This window comes from Theropithecus gelada, chromosome 1 (assembly GCF_003255815.1).
Source record: "Theropithecus gelada isolate Dixy chromosome 1, Tgel_1.0, whole genome shotgun sequence".
In the NCBI taxonomy this organism is placed as follows: domain Eukaryota; kingdom Metazoa; phylum Chordata; class Mammalia; order Primates; family Cercopithecidae; genus Theropithecus; species Theropithecus gelada.
The window spans coordinates 186,689,320-186,707,952 of record NC_037668.1 but is presented as its reverse complement, the minus strand read 5'-3'; the positions used below and the strand labels follow the sequence as shown (position 1 = coordinate 186,707,952).

At 42.4% G+C, this 18,633-nt stretch overlaps 1 protein-coding gene across 1 annotated transcript in view; it reads left to right on the top strand.

The window, feature by feature from the left end:
• Positions 1–3,147: 3,147 nt before the first annotated feature.
• AXDND1 (axonemal dynein light chain domain containing 1) overlaps positions 3,148–18,633 on the top strand; it is a 185,853-nt gene continuing 170,367 nt past the window's right edge. Inside the window, exons 1-6 of the mRNA XM_025389451.1 lie at positions 3,148–3,424; positions 3,828–4,031; positions 6,522–6,694; positions 8,061–8,164; positions 17,432–17,552; positions 18,178–18,263. Coding sequence (XP_025245236.1) covers positions 3,938–4,031; positions 6,522–6,694; positions 8,061–8,164; positions 17,432–17,552; positions 18,178–18,263 — 578 coding nt within the window. The 5' untranslated portion in view covers positions 3,148–3,424; positions 3,828–3,937. The remainder of the gene's footprint in view (positions 3,425–3,827; positions 4,032–6,521; positions 6,695–8,060; positions 8,165–17,431; positions 17,553–18,177; positions 18,264–18,633) is intronic.

Below are 18,633 nucleotides of genomic sequence, written 5' to 3'. Positions count from 1 at the left end.
CAAAAAATAGCTGGGCGTGGTGGCGGGTGCCTGTAATCCCAGCTATTCAGGAGGCCGAGGCTCCAGAGAATCGTTTGAACCCAGGAGGCAGAGGTTGCAGTAAGCCAAAATCACACCACTGCACTCCAGCCTGGTCGACAGCGAGACTCCATCTCAAAAAAAAAAAAAAAAAAAAAATTGACTCTGACCATCACTTTTACACGTTTTGAGGTTTTCTGTTTAGGAAGATTCTTACCTACTCAGCTTACATTTTGCTATGGTATTTTCCATCAAAGACCTTAATAGTATTACTCCATTTTAAGATTCTCTTGGTATAATTAAAAATTAGGAGAGGATGGCCGGGCGCGGTGACTCAAGCCTGTAATCCCAGCACTTTGGGAGGCCGAGACGGGTGGATCATGAGGTCAGGAGATTGAGACCATCCTGGCTAACACGGTGAAACCCCGTCTCTACTAAAAAAAATACAAAAAAATTAGCCGGGCGTGGTGGCGGGCGCCTGTAGTCCCAGCTACTCGGGAGGCTGAGGCAGGAGAATGGCGTGAACCCGGGAGGAGGAGCGTGCAGTGAGCCGAGATTGCGCCACTGCACTCCATCCTCGGCGACAGAGCGAGACTACGTCTCAAAAAAAAAAAAAAAAAAAAAAAAAAATTAGGAGAGGAATTACCCTATGAGTAGCAACTGTATTTTTTGATAGTGATAGTACTGTTTTTGCTTATGCCTCATCTATTCAACCTTTTTTGTTTTGTTTTGTAGAGATGGGGTCTTGCCGTATTGTCCAAGCTCGTCTCAAATTCCTGGCCTCAAGCCATCCTCTAGCCTAAGCCTCTCAAAGTGCTGGGATTACTCAGGCATGAGCCACCACACCCAGCCACTCATCCAACATTTTTTTTTTTTCTGAGAGGGAGTTTCACTCTTGTCGCCCAGACTGGAATGTGATGGCGCTGCAACCTCCACCTCCCGGCTTCAAGCGATTCTCCTGTCTCAACCTCCCGAGTAGCTGGGACTACATGCATGTGCCACCACGCCGGGCTAATTTTTGTATTTGGTATTTGTATTTGGTAGAGAGACAGGGTTTCACCATGTTGATCAGGCTGGTCTCTGACATCAAATGATCCACCCACCTCAGCCTCCCAAAGTGCTGGGATTACAGACATGAGCCACCACACCCTGCCTTATCCATTCAACTTTAACACAGGCCTTTGCTGAGAGCTTCAGACCCATGTATTAATGTATAATCAAATAGTTACTTCTCATTTCCACCCAGATATCTCAGTCTTACTGCAAACTTAACATATCCACAAGTCCTAAACGGATCCTTCTCCAAAGTCCTCCTCCAAATCTGGTCTTCCTCCTTTGTTTCCAGTCTCAGTAAATCGTATTGTTACAGGAAAGGGGGTTCAGATTCAGACCCCAAGAGAGGGTTCAGGGCGAGACCACAGTGCAAAGCAAGTTCATTAGGAAAATAAAGGAATAAATAATGACTACTCCATAGAGCAGCCCTGAGGGTTGCTGGTTACCCATTTTTATGGTTCTTTCTTGATATGCTAAACAAAGGGGTGGATTATTCATTCCTCCCCTTTTTAGACCTTATAGGGTAACTTCCTGACATTCCCATGGTATTTGTAAACTGTCATGGCGCTGGTGGGAGTATAGCAGTGAGGACAACCAGAGGTCACTCTCGTGGCCATCTAGTTTTTGGTGAGTTTTAGCCGGCTTCTTTACTGCGACCTGTTTTATCAGCAAGGTCTTTATGACCTGCTATCTAATCCTGTGATTTAGAATGCCTTAACCATCTGGGAATGCAGTCAAGTAGGTTTCAGCCTTATTTTACCCAGCTCCTATTCAAGATGGAGTTGCTGTGGTTCAAACTCCTCTGACATTATGTATGATCACCATACCACAGCACAATTCTGTCAACACAAAAGAGAACTGTCCAACCGATTTTCATGTTTGTCCAGGCATTGTAGTTGGTGCTAAGGAATATGGTTATTGAATAAGATAGTTTTCTGCCCGTCTGGAAGCAACTAGACGCTGGGCTTCTCCCGGCAGTTCATTATTTGGCACTAAATCTCTGCCTTAATATGAAATTATGCCATGGCCGGGCGCGGTGGCTCATGCCTGTAATCCCAGCACTTTGGGGCGCCGAAGCGGAAGGATCACCTGAGGTCGGGAGTTCCAGACCAGCCTGACCAACGTGGAGAAACCCCGTCTCTACTAAAAATGATGGTATTCTTTCCTGAGGTCAGGTTTTTACGCCAGACGCCCCGACAATTATGCCTGAGCTGGTTCCACCTAACTTCAATCCTCCTTCCCGGCCCCAAGGGGGTGAAAAATCTGGACCCAGGAGGCCTTCCTTGTGCTCTGAAGGGAGGCCTTTAAGGGTCCAAGGAAGACGTGACCGAAATGTAAAGCACCGAACGACTTACCTAGTAAGGGACCCAGAGTTTATTAACCAACATCCCCCCTGAGTCTGGTTTTTAGAAAAATATGCAAAGCGTCCAGGCGCGGGGGCTCACGCCTATAACCCCAGCACTTTGGGAGGCCGAGGCGGGCGCATCACGAGGTCAGGAGTTTGAGACCAGCCTGGCCAACATGGTGAAACCCCATCTCTACTAAAAATACAAAAATTAGCCGGGCATGGTGGACCGCGCCTGTAGTCCCAGCTACTCAGGAGGCTGAGGCAGGAGAATCGCTTGAACCCGGGAGGTGGAGGTTGCAGTGAGCCGAGATCGCACCACTGCACTCCAGCCTGGGCGACAGAGCGAGACTCCATCTCAAAACAAAACAAACACAAAAACAAAAACAAAATACAAAATTAGCCGGGCATGGTGGCGTGTGCCTGTAGTCCCAGCTACTTGAGAGGCTGAGGCGGGAGAATTGCTTGAACCCAGGAGGTGGAGGTTGCAGTGAGCTGAGATCGCGCCATTGAACTCCAGCCTGGGCGACAAGAGCGAAACTCCGTCTCAGGAAAAAGGAAAAAGGAAGGAAGGCAGGAAAGAAGGAAGGAAAAAGAAAGAAAAATACGCAAAGCAACAAAAAACAGACCTAGAAAGATGGAAACAACTCTTAGAAGACCCTTGCTTAACCCGCGTGCATCTCGGGCTACAGGTGTAGACCCCTCGGGCTAACCCCCGCTGGCGCCTGCGCACTGGCCTGGCCCGCAGCAGGAAGCCCCGGGGTGAGACACTTTCGGATTCCGTGACAACGGCCGGATTAAACGTTTTTCTTCTTTGCTACTGAACCTGTGTGCGATTTAGAACACAAGAAACTCCGAGAGGCTGTAGGGATTGTCTTAGCTGTCTGCCTCCTCCGCCGGCACCGCTGAAGGCAGCCCCTATCGAGGGCGCTAAACCTCGGGGTCCTGGGTTTCTATGACGACAAACAGGCGTTCCAGCAAAGGAGGTAGTGACCGGATGCTGGCGGGGTACGCAATGTGTGGGTAGGATAGCGGGTGTCCCTTTCCAGTCATTTTTAACCAAGAAACAGTGCGAGGCCTGCCCAACTCCCGAGTTTGTGGAACTGGCGCGCGAGAACGCTGCCTGTGGGGAAGGTTGGGGTCCCCAGCCGAGCCACCTGCAGCGAGTGTCGCCCACCAGGGGTGCCGGCGGTCTGCAGGGTCCGACGAGCGGGTCTTTCCTGCCCTGCTCCCTGACCCTGACCTGACGGTCCACTAAGGCCTCTCAGTCGCAACAGATAACCCCAGAACATAGAGGTCGCCCCGAAGAAGGAAAACCATGCTAGATGAATTCTAAACTACGATCTGAACCTAAATACTCAATGGGTGTCATCTTTTTTCTTTCTTTTTTTCTTTTTTCCTCTCCCTGCAGGATTATGTGGGCAGCCTGCAAGTAGTCCCAGTGCGGCGCTGATTTGTGTCTAAATTAGCCTTCCGGAGGACTATTTCAAATTACTAAAGAGATAGGAGGCATTGTTTATTATGTCTCTCCCGAAAACGCCCTCCACCCCGCTAAACTCTGCATCAACGTCTGAGAGCAAAAAGTTAGTGTCTGTAGCCACGGAAGGGACGAGAGGTAAACTTCGATGATTCTGAAGTCATAAACAGTCATGGCCGTAAGACAGAAATCACCTTCCATTCACCGATTTTTTAAATCTGATACTCAGAATACCTTGATTGGCTACATTTTTCTAACACGCTTGCTTAAAGCAAGAAATCATTCCTTTTACTGTATTTTGAGTCAGAGTCCTGTTTCACTACTCCATCTAAATACTGTTTATAATTTTTTTCAAATGTTGATTTATATATGGTTTTAAATTCACCCTATTTTAAATATCAATAGTTGTATTTTTTTTTGGTTCCTGGTCTTTGGCTTTAAGGAACTTTGAAAAAGTAATAGTGAGGTTAGGCGCGGTAGCTCATGCCTGTCATACCAGCACTTTGGGAGGCCGAGGTGGGCGGATCACTTGAGGTCAGGAGTTCGAGACCAGCCTGGACAATATGTTGAAACCCCATCACTACTAGAAATACCATAATTAGCCGAGCCTGGTGGCTCTCATCTGTAGTCCCAGCTTACTCCGGAGGCTGAGGCAGGAGAATCGCTTGAACCCAGGAGGTGAGGTTGCAGTGGGCCATGATGGTGCCATTGCATTCCAGTCCGGGAGACAGAGTAAGACTCCATCTCAAAATAAATAGGCCGGGCACAGTGGCTCACACCTGTAATCCCGTTTGGGAGGCCGAGGCTAGCGGATTATGAAGTCAAGAGATTGAGACCATCCTGGCCAACATGGTGAAACTCTGTTTACTAAAAATATAAAACATTAGCTGGGCTTGGTGGTGCGTGCCTGTAGAGCTACTCGGGAGGCTCAGGCAGGAGAGAAGCACTTGAACCCGGGAGGTGGAGGTTGCAGTGAGCCGAGCGAGATTGCACCACTGCACTCCAGCCTGGAGACAGAAGGAGACTCCGTCTCAAATTACGAGGTCAGGAGTTCGAGACCAGCCTGAACAACATGGTGAAACCCTGTCTCTACTAAAAATACAAAAATTAGCCAGGTGTGGTGGCACATGCCTGTAATCCCAGCTACTTGGGAGGTTGATGCAGGAGAATTGTTTGAACCTGGGAGGCAGAGGTTGCAGTGAGCCAAGATCTTGCCACTGCACTCCAGCCTGGGCAACAGGCAACAGAGGTAGACTCAGTCTCAAATAAATAAATAAAACAAACAATAGCCGGGCGCGGTGGCTCAAGCCTGTAATCCCAGCACTTTGGGAGGCCGAGACGGGTGGATCACGAGGTCAGGAGATCGAGACCATCCTGGCTAACACAGTGAAACCCCGTCTTTACTAAAAAATACAAAAAACTAGCCGGGCGAGGTGGTGGGCGCCTGTTGTCCCAGCTACTCGGGAGGCTGAGGCAGGAGAATGGCGTAAACCCGGGAGGCAGAGCTTGCAGTGAGCTGAGATCCGACCACTGCACTCCAGCCTGGGCGACAGAGTGAGACTCCGTCTCAAAAAAAAAACCAAAACAATAAAAAGCAATAGCAGAGATAAGAGAAATGCAATTTAATGCAACGTGCCAATTTGTATTAGCTTTTAGTAATTTTTGTAAATTAGAGTAATTCCTTAAGATTTTCTTTCATATGCGGATCTGTACTAGAGTCAGCTAGTGTTATCCTTACCCCCTGTTCTGTTAAAGCTTTTCCCATCTCACCTGCCCCTTGTACTAAAGCCCCAAGCCCCACCCAACTTTTTTTTTTTTTTCCTGTTTCTTTTGATCTCAAGCTCTTGGGAGATTTGGTAATGTAAACCCTAACAACTTTTGACAGTAATCAAAGCATGATACCTCCTTGTAGAAATAAACGTAAACCATACCGTGTTAGGGGCATAGATTAAGAATAATAAAAACTCAACTCTACCTGACTTCATAGGAGGGCTTTTCCTATATATAAGCCCAACTACCTGCCTGTATTACTCCCCTGCCCTAGTCAAGCAGGGTAGAACACTCTTTTTACAGTTCCCATTCCACAGATTTGTCAGCTTAGATTGTTCCACTCTCATTTGCAACAATCCCAGTTCCATTTTTACTTTGAAGCCCAACCCAGATCCTTTCCACTCTATAAATGCCTGGATTTAATGCAATTATTCTCACCTTTGAATTCATGTAAGAAAAAAATTACAGCTTGCGGGGAGAGATTTGTGATTTTCTTATGAAAGGGAAGATAGACATTCATTCCTATCTTCTTAAGGCTCTCCCAGTTATCTGAGCAAGTGAAATGAGTTTAGTTTTCAACTTTGAATTGAGAATCATGCAGGTTCATCTTAGTACCTGAGTTTTTGAAATTGTGTTTGATGTAATGTGAGTAGGGTAGGCAAGATGAGTGTTATTTTCCTTGACTAGATGATGTTCACTGTTTTAAATATTATTTGTTACTATCCTTGTCAAATAGAAGCAATGTTTCTCCCTGTTAGAAACAAATAGATGGGATTGATGAGGCAGTCTGAGAAGCTCCATCTAGCTTAAAAAATATATATATATAGTAAGAGCTTTTCTTTTCCACTATTTACTTAGGACTTCCTGAGCTAAAGGAGAAAAAAAACATGGTGGATCGTTCAAAACCCCTTCCTACTTCCCTTCTGAATGAGTTCATTCCTAAAGAAGTTCTTCTTTCTCTGACCTATGCGGCCAATGCTGGTCCTTGTCCTGAAAACTTACTGCCTCTTAAGAAAATTAAAACCCCGAAGGTTTGTATGTACATATGTAGAGTAATGGGGAACATTATTTTTTGGGAATCTGATTATTCTTTAAGTATTTATTGTGCACATATTACATATTCCAGATAGCCTTAAAAATTTTAAGATTGATTGATTGAGACAGGGTCTTACTACTGTGGCCCAGGCTGGAGCGTAGTGGCCTGATCATTGCTCACTGCAGCCTTGACTACCCTGGCTCAGGTGATCCTCCCACCTCAGCTTCCTGAGTAGCTGGGACTACAGGTCTGTGCCACCACGCCTGGCTAATTTTTGAATTTTTTGTAGATCCGGAGTTTCGCCATGTTGCCTATACTGGTCTCAAATTCCTGGGCTCAAGCAATCCACCCGCCTTAGCCTCCCAAAGTGCTGGAATTTCAAGAGTGAGCCAACATGACTGGCCTTAAGAAAATTTTTTAGGCTGGGCGTGGTGGCTCACATCTGTAATCCCAGAACTTTGGGAGGCTGAGGTGGGCATATCATGAGGTCAGGAGATCAAGACCATCCTGGCCAACATGGTGAAACACTGTCTTTACTGAAAATACAAAAATTAAGCCGGATGTGGTGGCTCATGCCTGTAATCCCAGCACTTTGGGAGGCCAAGGTGGGCAGATGACGAGGTCAGGAGATCAAGACCATCCTGGCTAACATGGTGAAACCCCGCCTCTATTAAAAATATAAAAAATTAGCCGGGCAAGGTGGCGGGCGCCTGTAGTCCCAGCTACTGGGGAGGCTGAGGCAGGAGAATGGCGGGAACCCGGGAGGAAGAGTTTGCAGTGAGCTGAGATCGCGCCACTGCACTCCAGCCTGGGCGACAGAGCAAGACTCCCCCTCAAAAAAAAAAAAAAACAAAAACAAAAGCAAAAACAAAACACAAAAATTAGCTGGGCATGGTGGCACATGCCTATAGTCCCCGCTACTCGGGAAGCTGAGGCAGGAGAATCACTTGAACCCAGGAGGCAGAGGTTGCTGTAAGCCGAGATTGTGTCATTGCCCTCCAGCCTGGACGACAGAGCGAGACTCTGTCTCAAAAAAAAAAAAAAAAAATTTAAAGTAATTTCTTAGATTGAAAACTCCAGTCTTTTGTATAAATTGTTTCCAAGGCTTGAGTATTTCCATTGACCTGTTTTTATGTGGATTTACTAAAATGATCATTACTACCCTTAATGTTTTTCACTCACTATAGAATTATTCTAGTTTTAGTCTTTATGTTATTTAATAAGAATTCTGCTCTTTCTTTTTTCCTTAGAGTACTCAAGTGCCCTTAATGTAAATACAGTACTTACTCAAAACTATTAATAAATTTTATTTGATTAGATTGCCCTCTGCTGGATATTCATGTGTATTTGCTTTTTCCCAGGGCACTCTTCCACGCCTTGTAGACCATGTCTGGCATCACCCTGTTCGAAGGAATAAATTCAAATACCTGATTGACCATCCCGTCTCCCTCACGGGAGCTGGAAGGTAAAGAAGGAAGATAGTAGGGTAGATGCTGATAAATAGAGTTGGTTTTCTCATTTGGTATGATTACCTTGGGAGGGGCAGCATTAGAAAAATCACTGAATCATAGATGATAAAATTTACAGTATCTTTGAATCAGCATACAATCCAGAAGGGCCAAAGACCATCTTTTTGTGTATGATTATTATTAGTAGGATGGAAATAGGTACTGGCTTTACATACTTTTGGTTTAAATTTGTTTTTTGCATGCCTTTGTATACTTGTCCCTATACTCTCCTATTCCCTGTTGTACCCTAGTAAAAGGGACAAGATCCAACAGGCAGAATGCCTTTAGTGCCCCTTTTATCTGTGTGTATATCTTCCTTGTGGACATCTTTAGAAGAAAGAACTGGGTAACAGCTTCATGATGTGGAAAACCTTGAAAAACAAAAGCTTAATTTCTGTATCTCTCCAAAGGGAGCCCTTCATCTTTACACTGTTTCAGATCAAGTCAGCAAATACTATTTGTTTTTGTCTCATTCCTGCAAATATTCTAAATGTCAACATTTTCCCCATGAAGATTGAGACCTGCTGGTTTTCTATGTATTGTCCACTTACCAATTTACTCCATGCATGTCCCCTCACTTAAATGTCACTTCTTCTGAAAGAAATGTTTACACTTAACATACTTGAGTAGGTTATTTAGTCTTTCTGAAGTCCCATTTTCTCATATGTAAAAAGGGAATAATAGACTTGCCTAGTTTTGTGTGCCTCCTAGGGATATTGAAAAGCACAAATAAGATAATGGATGCAAGAGCACTTGTAAAACTATAATGTACTATTTAAGTATAGGTGCTATTACTCAGCCATGCTTCAGTGCAAGGAAAACTGGTAGAAACTTGTCCTATTGACTTTTATGTCCTGAGGGTTTATATTTTATTCTATGCCTCCAGATCATGGTTATAGTTATTAGTAGCAATAATTAGTATTATGAGTTGTTTGAAGTACTTTGAAAATTAATTAGCTGTATCTCAATGTGGCAATAAGCTGACATTATAGTTTTAATGTCGTCCAGGTGCAGTGGCTCATTCCTGTAATCCCAGCACTTTGGGAGGCTGAGGTGGGCGGATCACTTGAGGTCAGGAGTTCAAGACTAGCCTGGGCAACATGGTGAAACCCTGTCACTACAAAAAATACAAAAATTAGAGAGGCATGATGGCGCACACTTGTAATCCCAGCTACTCGGGAGGCTGATGCAGGATAATTGCTTGAACCCAGCAGGTGGAGATTGCAGTGAGCCAAAATTATGCCATTGCACTCCAGCCTGGGTGATCCAGTGAGACTCCCTCTCAAAACAAAACAAAACAAAAAATAAAGTTTTAATGTCAGATGACTCTGAGTTGGAGTTTTTTAAGTGTGAAGTCAGGTTGACAGGATAATGCTCCCTCAACCCCACTAAAACATTTTCACTCTAATCTCAGAACCTGTGAATATATACCTAACCTGGCAAAAGGGACTTTGCAGATATGATGAAAGTTAAGGACACTGAGATGGATAGATTATCCTAGATTGTCAGGGTGGGCCCAACCTGACACCTGAATTTTTAAAAGTGGAAAAGGAAGGTGGTCAAGTGGGTCAGAGAGATGAGAAAGGAAGAGGACAGATTTGAAGTGTGAGAGGAGTTCAGCCTGCCATTGCTGGCTTTGAAGATGGAGGAAGGGGAAAAGCAGCCAATAAATGAATTTGGCTATAGAAGCTAGGAATTCTGATGACAGCTCAGCCACCAACTATCAAGGAAACAGGGATCGCAGTCTTACAACTTTAAGGAATCGAATTCTGTTAACAATCCAAATGAGCATGGAAATGGATCTTCCTCTAGAGCATCCAGAAAGAAACACAGCCCTGCCAACGCCTTGATTTTAGCCCTTGGAGACCCTGTTGGACTTCTGACCTATGGAGCAGTAAAATAATAAATTTGTGCTGTTTAAGATGCTAAATTTGTGGTAATTTGTTATGGCACCAATAGAAAACTAATGCACAACTAATCATGTTCATAACGAGATAACTTGTCCAGCAACCTCAATCACCCAGAACCCAGCAGTAAAATATAAACAACAAAGCAATTATTCTCTGAGTAATATTTTTCGACAACTCTTTTAGCAGAGTTCAGTGCAGAAAATAAATCAGTCTAGTATTTTAAGCCGGAAAGAATCAAATGCAGAACATTGGGTATTTACAAAATTGTTGGAAGGGCTAAAGGAGCTGGTATGAAGAAGTGCCTGTGGGAATAACTCCCAGAACAGGGTGAAATTGGCAACTTCAGATAAAAGACATTTTATATATACACGTAACTCAACCAATGATGATTTGCAGAAAAGTTTGACTTATGAACTCAGTTTAATAATCTGGGGGCTGAAGAACGAGTTGGAGGATTTCTTAAAGTCAAATAAATAAAATCCAGTTGTTATTGTTATGGTTAAGAATCAAAGTTGTTTTTTGTTGTTGTTTGTTTTTGTTTTTAAATAAAAATAGATTTTCCAGAAGGGTGGAAGCTGGTGTTTACCACAGAATTTTATGAAGAAACAAAGCATCTCTCTAATTATTATTATTATTTTTGAGAGACGGAGTTTCACTCTTATTACTCAGGCTGGAGTGCAATGGTGCGATCTCGGCTTACCACAACCTCCGCCTCCCGGGTTCAAGTGATTCTCCTGCCTCAGCTTCCCGAGTAGCTGGGATTACAGGCATGCACCACCATGCCCAGCTAATTTTGTATTTTTAGTAGAGACAGGGTTTCTCCATGTTGATCAGGCTGGTCTCAAACTCCCAACCTCAGGTGATCCACCAGCCTTGGCCTCTCACAGTGCAGGGACTATAGGCATTAGCCACCAGGCCTGGCCCTCTAATTATTTTTAATAAAAGATTATATTTCAACAAATAAATAAAACAGGCTTCTTCTAAAAAAAATAACCTAATCACCTCTTAAAGGTTCCACTTCATAATGATACTATTAAAATGGCAATTACGTTTCCAATACATGAATTTCTAAGGGACACATTCAAGCCATAGCAATACCCAATACTTTAATAATGCATAGAAATACAAAAGGCTCCTCCAAATCATGAGTGAACTCCCATTCACAATTGCTTCAAAGAGAATAAAACACCTAGGGAATCCAACTTATAAGGGATGTGAAGGACCTCTTCAAGGAAAACTACAAACCACTGCTCAATGAAATAAAGAAGGACACAAACAAATGGAAGAACATTCCATACTCATGGACAGGAAGAATCAATATTGTGAAAATGGCCATACTGCCCAAGGTAATTTATAGATTCAATGCCATCCCCATCAGGCTACCACTAACTTTCTTCACAGAATTGGAAAAAACTACTTTAAGGTTCATATGGAACCAAAAAAGAACCCACATTGCCAAGACAATCCTAAGCAAAAAGAACAAAGCTGGAGGCATCATGCTACCTGACTTCAAACTATACTGCAAGGCTACAGTAACCAAAACCGCATGGTACTGGTACCAAAACAGAGATATAGACCAATGGAACAGAACAGAGCCCTCAGAAATAATACCACACATCTACAACCATCTGATCTTTGACAAACCTGACAAAAACAAGAAATGGGGAAAGGATTCCCTATTTAATAAACGGTGCTGGGAAAACTGGCTAACCATATGTAGAAAGCTGAAACTGGATCCCTTCCTTACACCTTATACAGAAATTTATTCAATATGGATTAAAGACTTAAATGTTAGACTTAAAACCATAAAAACCCTAGAAGAAAACCTAGGCAATACCATTCAGGACATAGGCATGGGTAAGGACTTCATGACTAAAACACCAAAAACAATGGCAACAAAAGCCAAAATAGACAAATGGGATCTAAGTAAACTAAAGAGCTTCTGCACAGCAAAAAGTTACCATCAGAGTGAACAGGCAACCATCAGAGTGAACAGGTAACCTACAGAATGGGAGAAAATTTTTGCAATCTACCTGTCTGACAAAGGGCTAATATCCAGAATCTACAAAGAACTTAAACAAATTTACAAGAAAAAAACAACCCCATCAAAAAGTGGCAAAGGATATGAACAGACATTTCTCAAAAGAAGACATTTATGGCCGGGCGCGGTGGCTCACGCCTGTAATCCCAGCACTTTGGGAGGCCGAGGCGGGCGGATCACAAGGTCAGGAGATCGAGACCACGGTGAAACCCCGTCTCTATTAAAAATACAAAAAAAAAAAAAAATTAGCCGGGCGTGGTGGCGGGCGCCTGTAGTCCCAGCTACTCGGGAGGCTGAGGCAGGAGAATGGCGTGAACCCGGGAGGCGGAGCTTGCAGTGAGCCGAGATTGCGCCACTGCACTCCAGCCTGGGGCACAGAGCGAGACTCTGTCTCAAAAAAAAAAAAAAAAAAAAAAAAAGAAGACATTTATGCAGCCAACAGACACATGAAAAAATGCTCATCATCATTGGCCATCAGAGAAATGCAAACCAAAACTACAGTGAGATACCGTCTCACACCAGTTAGAATGGCGATCATTAAAAAGTCAGGAAACAACAGGTGCTGGAGAGGATGTGGAGAAATAGGAACACTTTTACACTGTTGGTGGGAGTGTAAACCAGTTCAACCATTGTGGAAGACAGTGTGGCAATTCCTCAAGGATCTAGAATTAGAAATACCATTTGACCCAGCAATCCCATTACTGGGTATGTACCCAAAGGATTATAAAGCATGCTACTATAAAGACACATGCACACGTATGTTTATTGCGGCACTATTCACAATAGCAAAGACTTGGAACCAACCCAAATGTCCATCAATGATAGACTGGATTAAGAAAATGTGGCACATATACACCATGGAATACTATGCAGCCATAAAAAGGGATGAGTTCATGTCCTCTGTAGGGACATGGATGAAGCTGGAAACCATCATTGTGAGCAAACTATCACAAGGACAGAAAACCAAACACTGCATGTTCTCATTCTGAGCAAACTGTCACAAGGACAGAAAACCAAACACTGCATATTCTCATTCTGAGCAAAGTATCTCAACAAGAGAAAACCAAACACTGCATGTTCTCACTCATAGGTGGGAAATGAACAATGAGTACACTTGGACATGGGGTGGGGAACATCACATACTGGGGCCTGTCATGAGGTTGGGGGAGGGGGGAGAGATAGCATCAGGAGGAATACCTAATGTAAATGATGAGTTAATGGGTGCAGCACACCAACATGGCACATGTATACATATATAACAAACCTGCACATTGTGCATATGTACTCTAAAACTTAAAGTATAATTTAAAAATTAATTAATTAATTAAAAAATAAAAAAAAATACAAAAGGCTCCTAAAGTAGCTTCTTGAGAAAATTTGAGTGATTACTAAATCAAAATATTCTTTATTTATTAAAAAAAAAAAACTTATTTTTTGACATGGAATCTTGCTCTGTCACCTGGGCTGGAGTGTAGTGGTGCGATCTCGGCTCACTGCAACCTCTGCCTCTGAGGTTCAAGCAATTCTCCTGCCTCAGCCTCCTGAGTAGCTGGGATTGCAGGTGCCCGCCACCACACCTGGCTAGTTTTTTAATTTTATTTTTAGTAGCAGTGGGGTTTCACCATGTTGGCTAGGCTGGTTTCAAATGCTTGATCTCAGGTGATCCGCCTACCTTGGCCCCCTACAATACTAGGATTGTAGGTGTGAGCCACTGTTCCTGGCCCCAACATATTCTTTAGATAATTATATGTGTGTGTATATATGCATAAAATATTGTGTGTATAATATAGGTATAATTTTATAAAATATGTAATGTATAACATATAATGTATAATGTATACATATGCATTATATATGTATATACATGTATATATACTGTGCACATATATATGTATATAATATATAATATACGTACACACAGATACATATATGTATATGAAGCATTCATCATTTTTAGCTAACAAAACAATTGTAATGGCCAACTTCTCCAGTATTTATTGGTGTGATAGGAACTGCTGTTGCATCATCCTGAGAGCAGCTCGTTCAGATCTTTGTGACTATCTAAAGCCTGTAAGAGGGTGGAACAGAGAAAGAATCCAGAGGATTGGAAAATAAAGCTCTAACATTTCTCCCTTGGACATGTCCAATAGAATCAGAATATCACAGTGCAGAACATCAGTAGCTTGATGTCTTTTGCTACCAATATATATGTTTAAAAATCGTTATGGTCAATGTTGTATATTTCAGGATCTTCCTGGGACACCAGAACTGGCCTGTTTCCACCAATCTCACATGCCACATCAGCTGCCAAATGACACTGCCCTCAAAGCACACCACCATTTCACAATATTGCAACCATTATAGTCGTTCTAAAATAATTTAAAATTTCATTTCATTTATAAAACCTTTATAGCTTCTCTTAGACTAAAGCCCAACTTGTTAAGCATGATTTGCAAGGCTTTCTGTGTTTAGTTCTCTAATTTCAATAATTTTATTCTTCATACTTCAACCGTATATTTAGTCTTCCCTCATACTGAGGGATATGTGGGGGATTGGTTCCCGGACACCGGAAGATACCAGAATCTTTGTATATTCAATTCCTACAGTCAGCCATATATGAGTCAGAAACTCGTGTATGTATATGGAAAGTTGGCCCTCTATATGAGGGTTTCGCATCCAGTGAATACTGTATTTTCAGTCAGTGTTTGGTTGAAAAAATTTGTGTATAAACAGACCCAGGCAGTTCAAGGCTGTGTTGTTCAAGGGCCAACTATACTAAATTTTCAGTTCGCCGAAGTCACCATGTGCTGTTGTGTCTCAGGACCTATGCATATGCTGTTCTCTACACTTTTTGGTTGCTTACCTAAATCCAAATCAGTTTTTTGTTCTTACTAATTGTTACTGCCTCCTGAGGTTTTCCCTGACTTGGTCTAAACTGTATTGAGGTGGTGTTGTTATTAGTTGTTCCAATAACATTCTATTCTTTGTTACAATAGTCTTTATATTATACTTTTCTTTGGTTTTCGAATCTTCCCCGCTATATTGAAGGCTCCCCAGTGGTAGGGACTGTGTCTATTTTAAGAAATAGTTCTATATTCCTTTCATCTAGCATATTTTCTGTCACTTATAATATGGTTAATAAATATTTGCTGAGCAAATTAATGACTTTTAGGCACGTTCATGAACAATCCTAGAACCCAGGGCACCCAAATTTAATAATGTAGTTTTTTATTTTTATTTTTTGAGATGGAGTCTCACTCTGTCACCCAGGCTGGAGTGCAGTGGCACGATCTCAGCTCACTGCAATCTTCGCTTCCCAGGTTCTAGCGATTCTCCTGCCTCAGCCTCCCAAGTAGCTGGGACTACAGGCATGTACCACCCCTGCCTGGCTAATTTTTGTATTTCTAGTAGAGAAGGGGTTTCGCCATGATGGTCAGGGTGGTCTCGAACTCCTGACCTTAAGTGATCTGCCCACCTCGGCCTCCCAAAGTGCTGGTATTATAGGCATGAGCCACTGCACCTGGCCTTGAAATTGTAACATTTCTGTATTGTCATTCTTCACCACTAGAATCAGTTCCATGAGGGTAGGAACTTTTTATTTGCTTTTTTCACTGTTAATGTTCTTAGCTCCCAGAATAGTGCCTGGTATGTAGTAGATGCTGAATTATTCTTTACTATGTAAACCAGTAAATACATTTGGAGTTTATAGAAGGATATAATGGACAATCATTTCAGGGTACCATTGTGGTGATGTTCATGCCTATTGTTTTCTGTCTTGGAAACCTTAAAAGAGTCAATGACTCAGAATTCAGTCTCCTGGGAGAGTAATTTGGCCTAGCTTAGACCACTTGCCCACATCTTGGTTACCAGAGGATTTTTTTCTCCACTTTTCTTTATTTTGTTTTATTAAACTTCTTATTTTGAAATAATTTAAAGACTCACGGCCGGGCGCGGTGGCTCAACCCTGTAATCCCAGCACTTTGGGAGGCCGAGGCGGGTGGATCACGAGGTCAGGAGATGGAGACCATCCTGGCTAACATGGTGAAACCCCGTCTCTACTAAAAAAATACAAAAAACTAGCCGGGCGTGGTGGCGGGCGCCTGTAGTCCCAGCTACTCGGAGGCCGAGGCAGGAGAATGGCGTAAACCCGGGAGGCGGAGCTTGCAGTGAGCCGAGATCGCGCCACTGCACTCCAGCCTGGGTGACACAGCGAGACTCCGTCTCAAAAAAAAAAAAAAAAAAAAAAAAAGACTCACAGAAAAGTTGCAAATGTGATCAACCCTGGAAAACATTCCAGGGAAGTGTGGTAGAAGATAACTGCTAAGAGAGTGTTTAACTTGGCAGTGGTAATCATCATCAACTTTCTAGAAAATTGTTTCAGAAGAGAGGTATGGGTGGAAATCAGATTGCAGGACAATTTCAGAAAGTCTGATGTTTAACACAAGTGAGTGATGATTGATCGATTGATCCATTGATAGATCATAATAACATGACAGTGGCCAGGCATTGTGGCTTATGCCTGTAATCCCAGCACTTTGGGAGGCTGAGGCGGGTGGCTTACCTGAGGCCAGGAGTTCAAGACCAGCGTGGCCAACATGGCAAAACCCCATCTCTACTAAAAAATGCAAAAAATTAGCCAGGCATAGTGGTACGTGCTTGTCATCCCAGTACTTAGGAGACTGAGGCAGGAGAATTGCTTGAATCCGGGAGGCGGAGGTTGTAGTGAACTGAGATTTTGCGCCATTGCACTCCAGCCTGGGCGACAGAGTGAGACTCTGTGTCAAAATAATAATAATAATAATAATAATAATAGTAATAATGATAATAATAATCACAACATGACAGCAATGCATGTTCAAGGAGAGATTTTTATAAGGGGAAAAAGTTTATTATAGATCAAAGGGGATGTTCCAGTAGAGTTGGAGATACACAGAAGTTAGGACTGATGGAATGCGACTCCTGAGGATATGGGCAAAGATGGAATCAAGCACCTAAGTGGAGGGAATAACCACAGGAAAGAGAATATATTTTAACCTGATACTGAAGGAAAGAGTTTGTGATATGAATGAGAAATTTCAGGTGGAGAAGAGAAAGAATGTGGGGAAACTCATGTTTAATGCCTCAGGCTTAGTAAAGTGTTACGTAAGGAGATCAGTTTTGCTGACACAGAGGACCATCTTACCCATTAGAAGGATCTCTGTGGATCTCACCTGCTGTTATGTGGTATCCAGATAGAAAACTTGTTTTGTAAATATATTTTTCTTATTTCTTAGGGATATTTCTTTTCTGTATGATGTTAAATATACCAAAGGACAGACTAGGGAGAAGGCAGTTTGTCCCCCACATTTGGCCCGTTCATTACAGTCACATGATGGTGTCATTGTGCCGCATAAGGTAAGTAAAGTATTTGACAAATAATCTTCTCTCCCTCTGTCCACTTTTAAAAATCATTTCTCCAGAATATAAGACAATGTCATACTATAACAACCTGCATTGCTCACCAATCTTCATAGCATTTTGAAATTACTTCTTAAAACAGGAAAAGGGTATTTAGCAGGAAAAGATCAAAATATCTTATTCTAAGCTATTTTGCAAACCACAGTTGATCTGTTTTAATCTAAAAAACACAGTGTGGGAGATTAGATTTCTTTTTCCCCTAGAAATCTACATATAAAGTTGTAGGATTCTTATCTTTGGTATCTTGCTAAGTTGAATTTTAAATTCCCTGCTGAATTTAAAGGAAAAGAATCAATAAACTTCTGAATATATGGAACACATGTAACTAATACTAGTACCAAGGTTATTCTTTAATTTATGGTTATTTTAGAGATGTGTGCTCTGGTTAGTTTTTGTCATTTGCTGTGACCCACATTACTAATATTGTTATTTCTCTAATCAAAATTTCTCAACTTAAAAAGTAGTATCTCTTTGGGTTAGGAATTAGGATTTGTGCAAGTGAATTTTTTCTCTATTAATGTATTCATTCTTCTTTTTTGTTTTGTTTTTCTTTTCTTTTAAGCCAAAGACACTAACAGATACTTTGATTCCTGAAGAATTTCATATTGTGTCAAGTACAGGAGTTTCAGGTTTGGAGTGTTATGATGAGTGAGTACTATAATATGTAAAGAATACCTGCCCCGGCTCAGTGGCCCATGCCTGTAATCCTAGCACTTTGCAAGGCCGAGGCGGGTGGATCATCTGAGGTCAGGAGTTCAAGACCAGCCTGGTCAACATGGTGAAACCCTGTCTCTACTAAAAATACAAAAATATTAGCTGGGCGTGGTGACGGGTGCCTGTAATCCCAGCTACTGAGAAGGCTGAGGCAGGAGAATCGCTTGAACCTGGGAGGCAGAGGTTGCAGTGAGCCAAGATTGTGCCATTACACTCCAGCCTAGGCAACAAGAGTGAAACTCCATCTCAACAAAAACAAGAAAGAATACCTGACAAGTTGAACTGTTTCCTCCTTCCCATATAT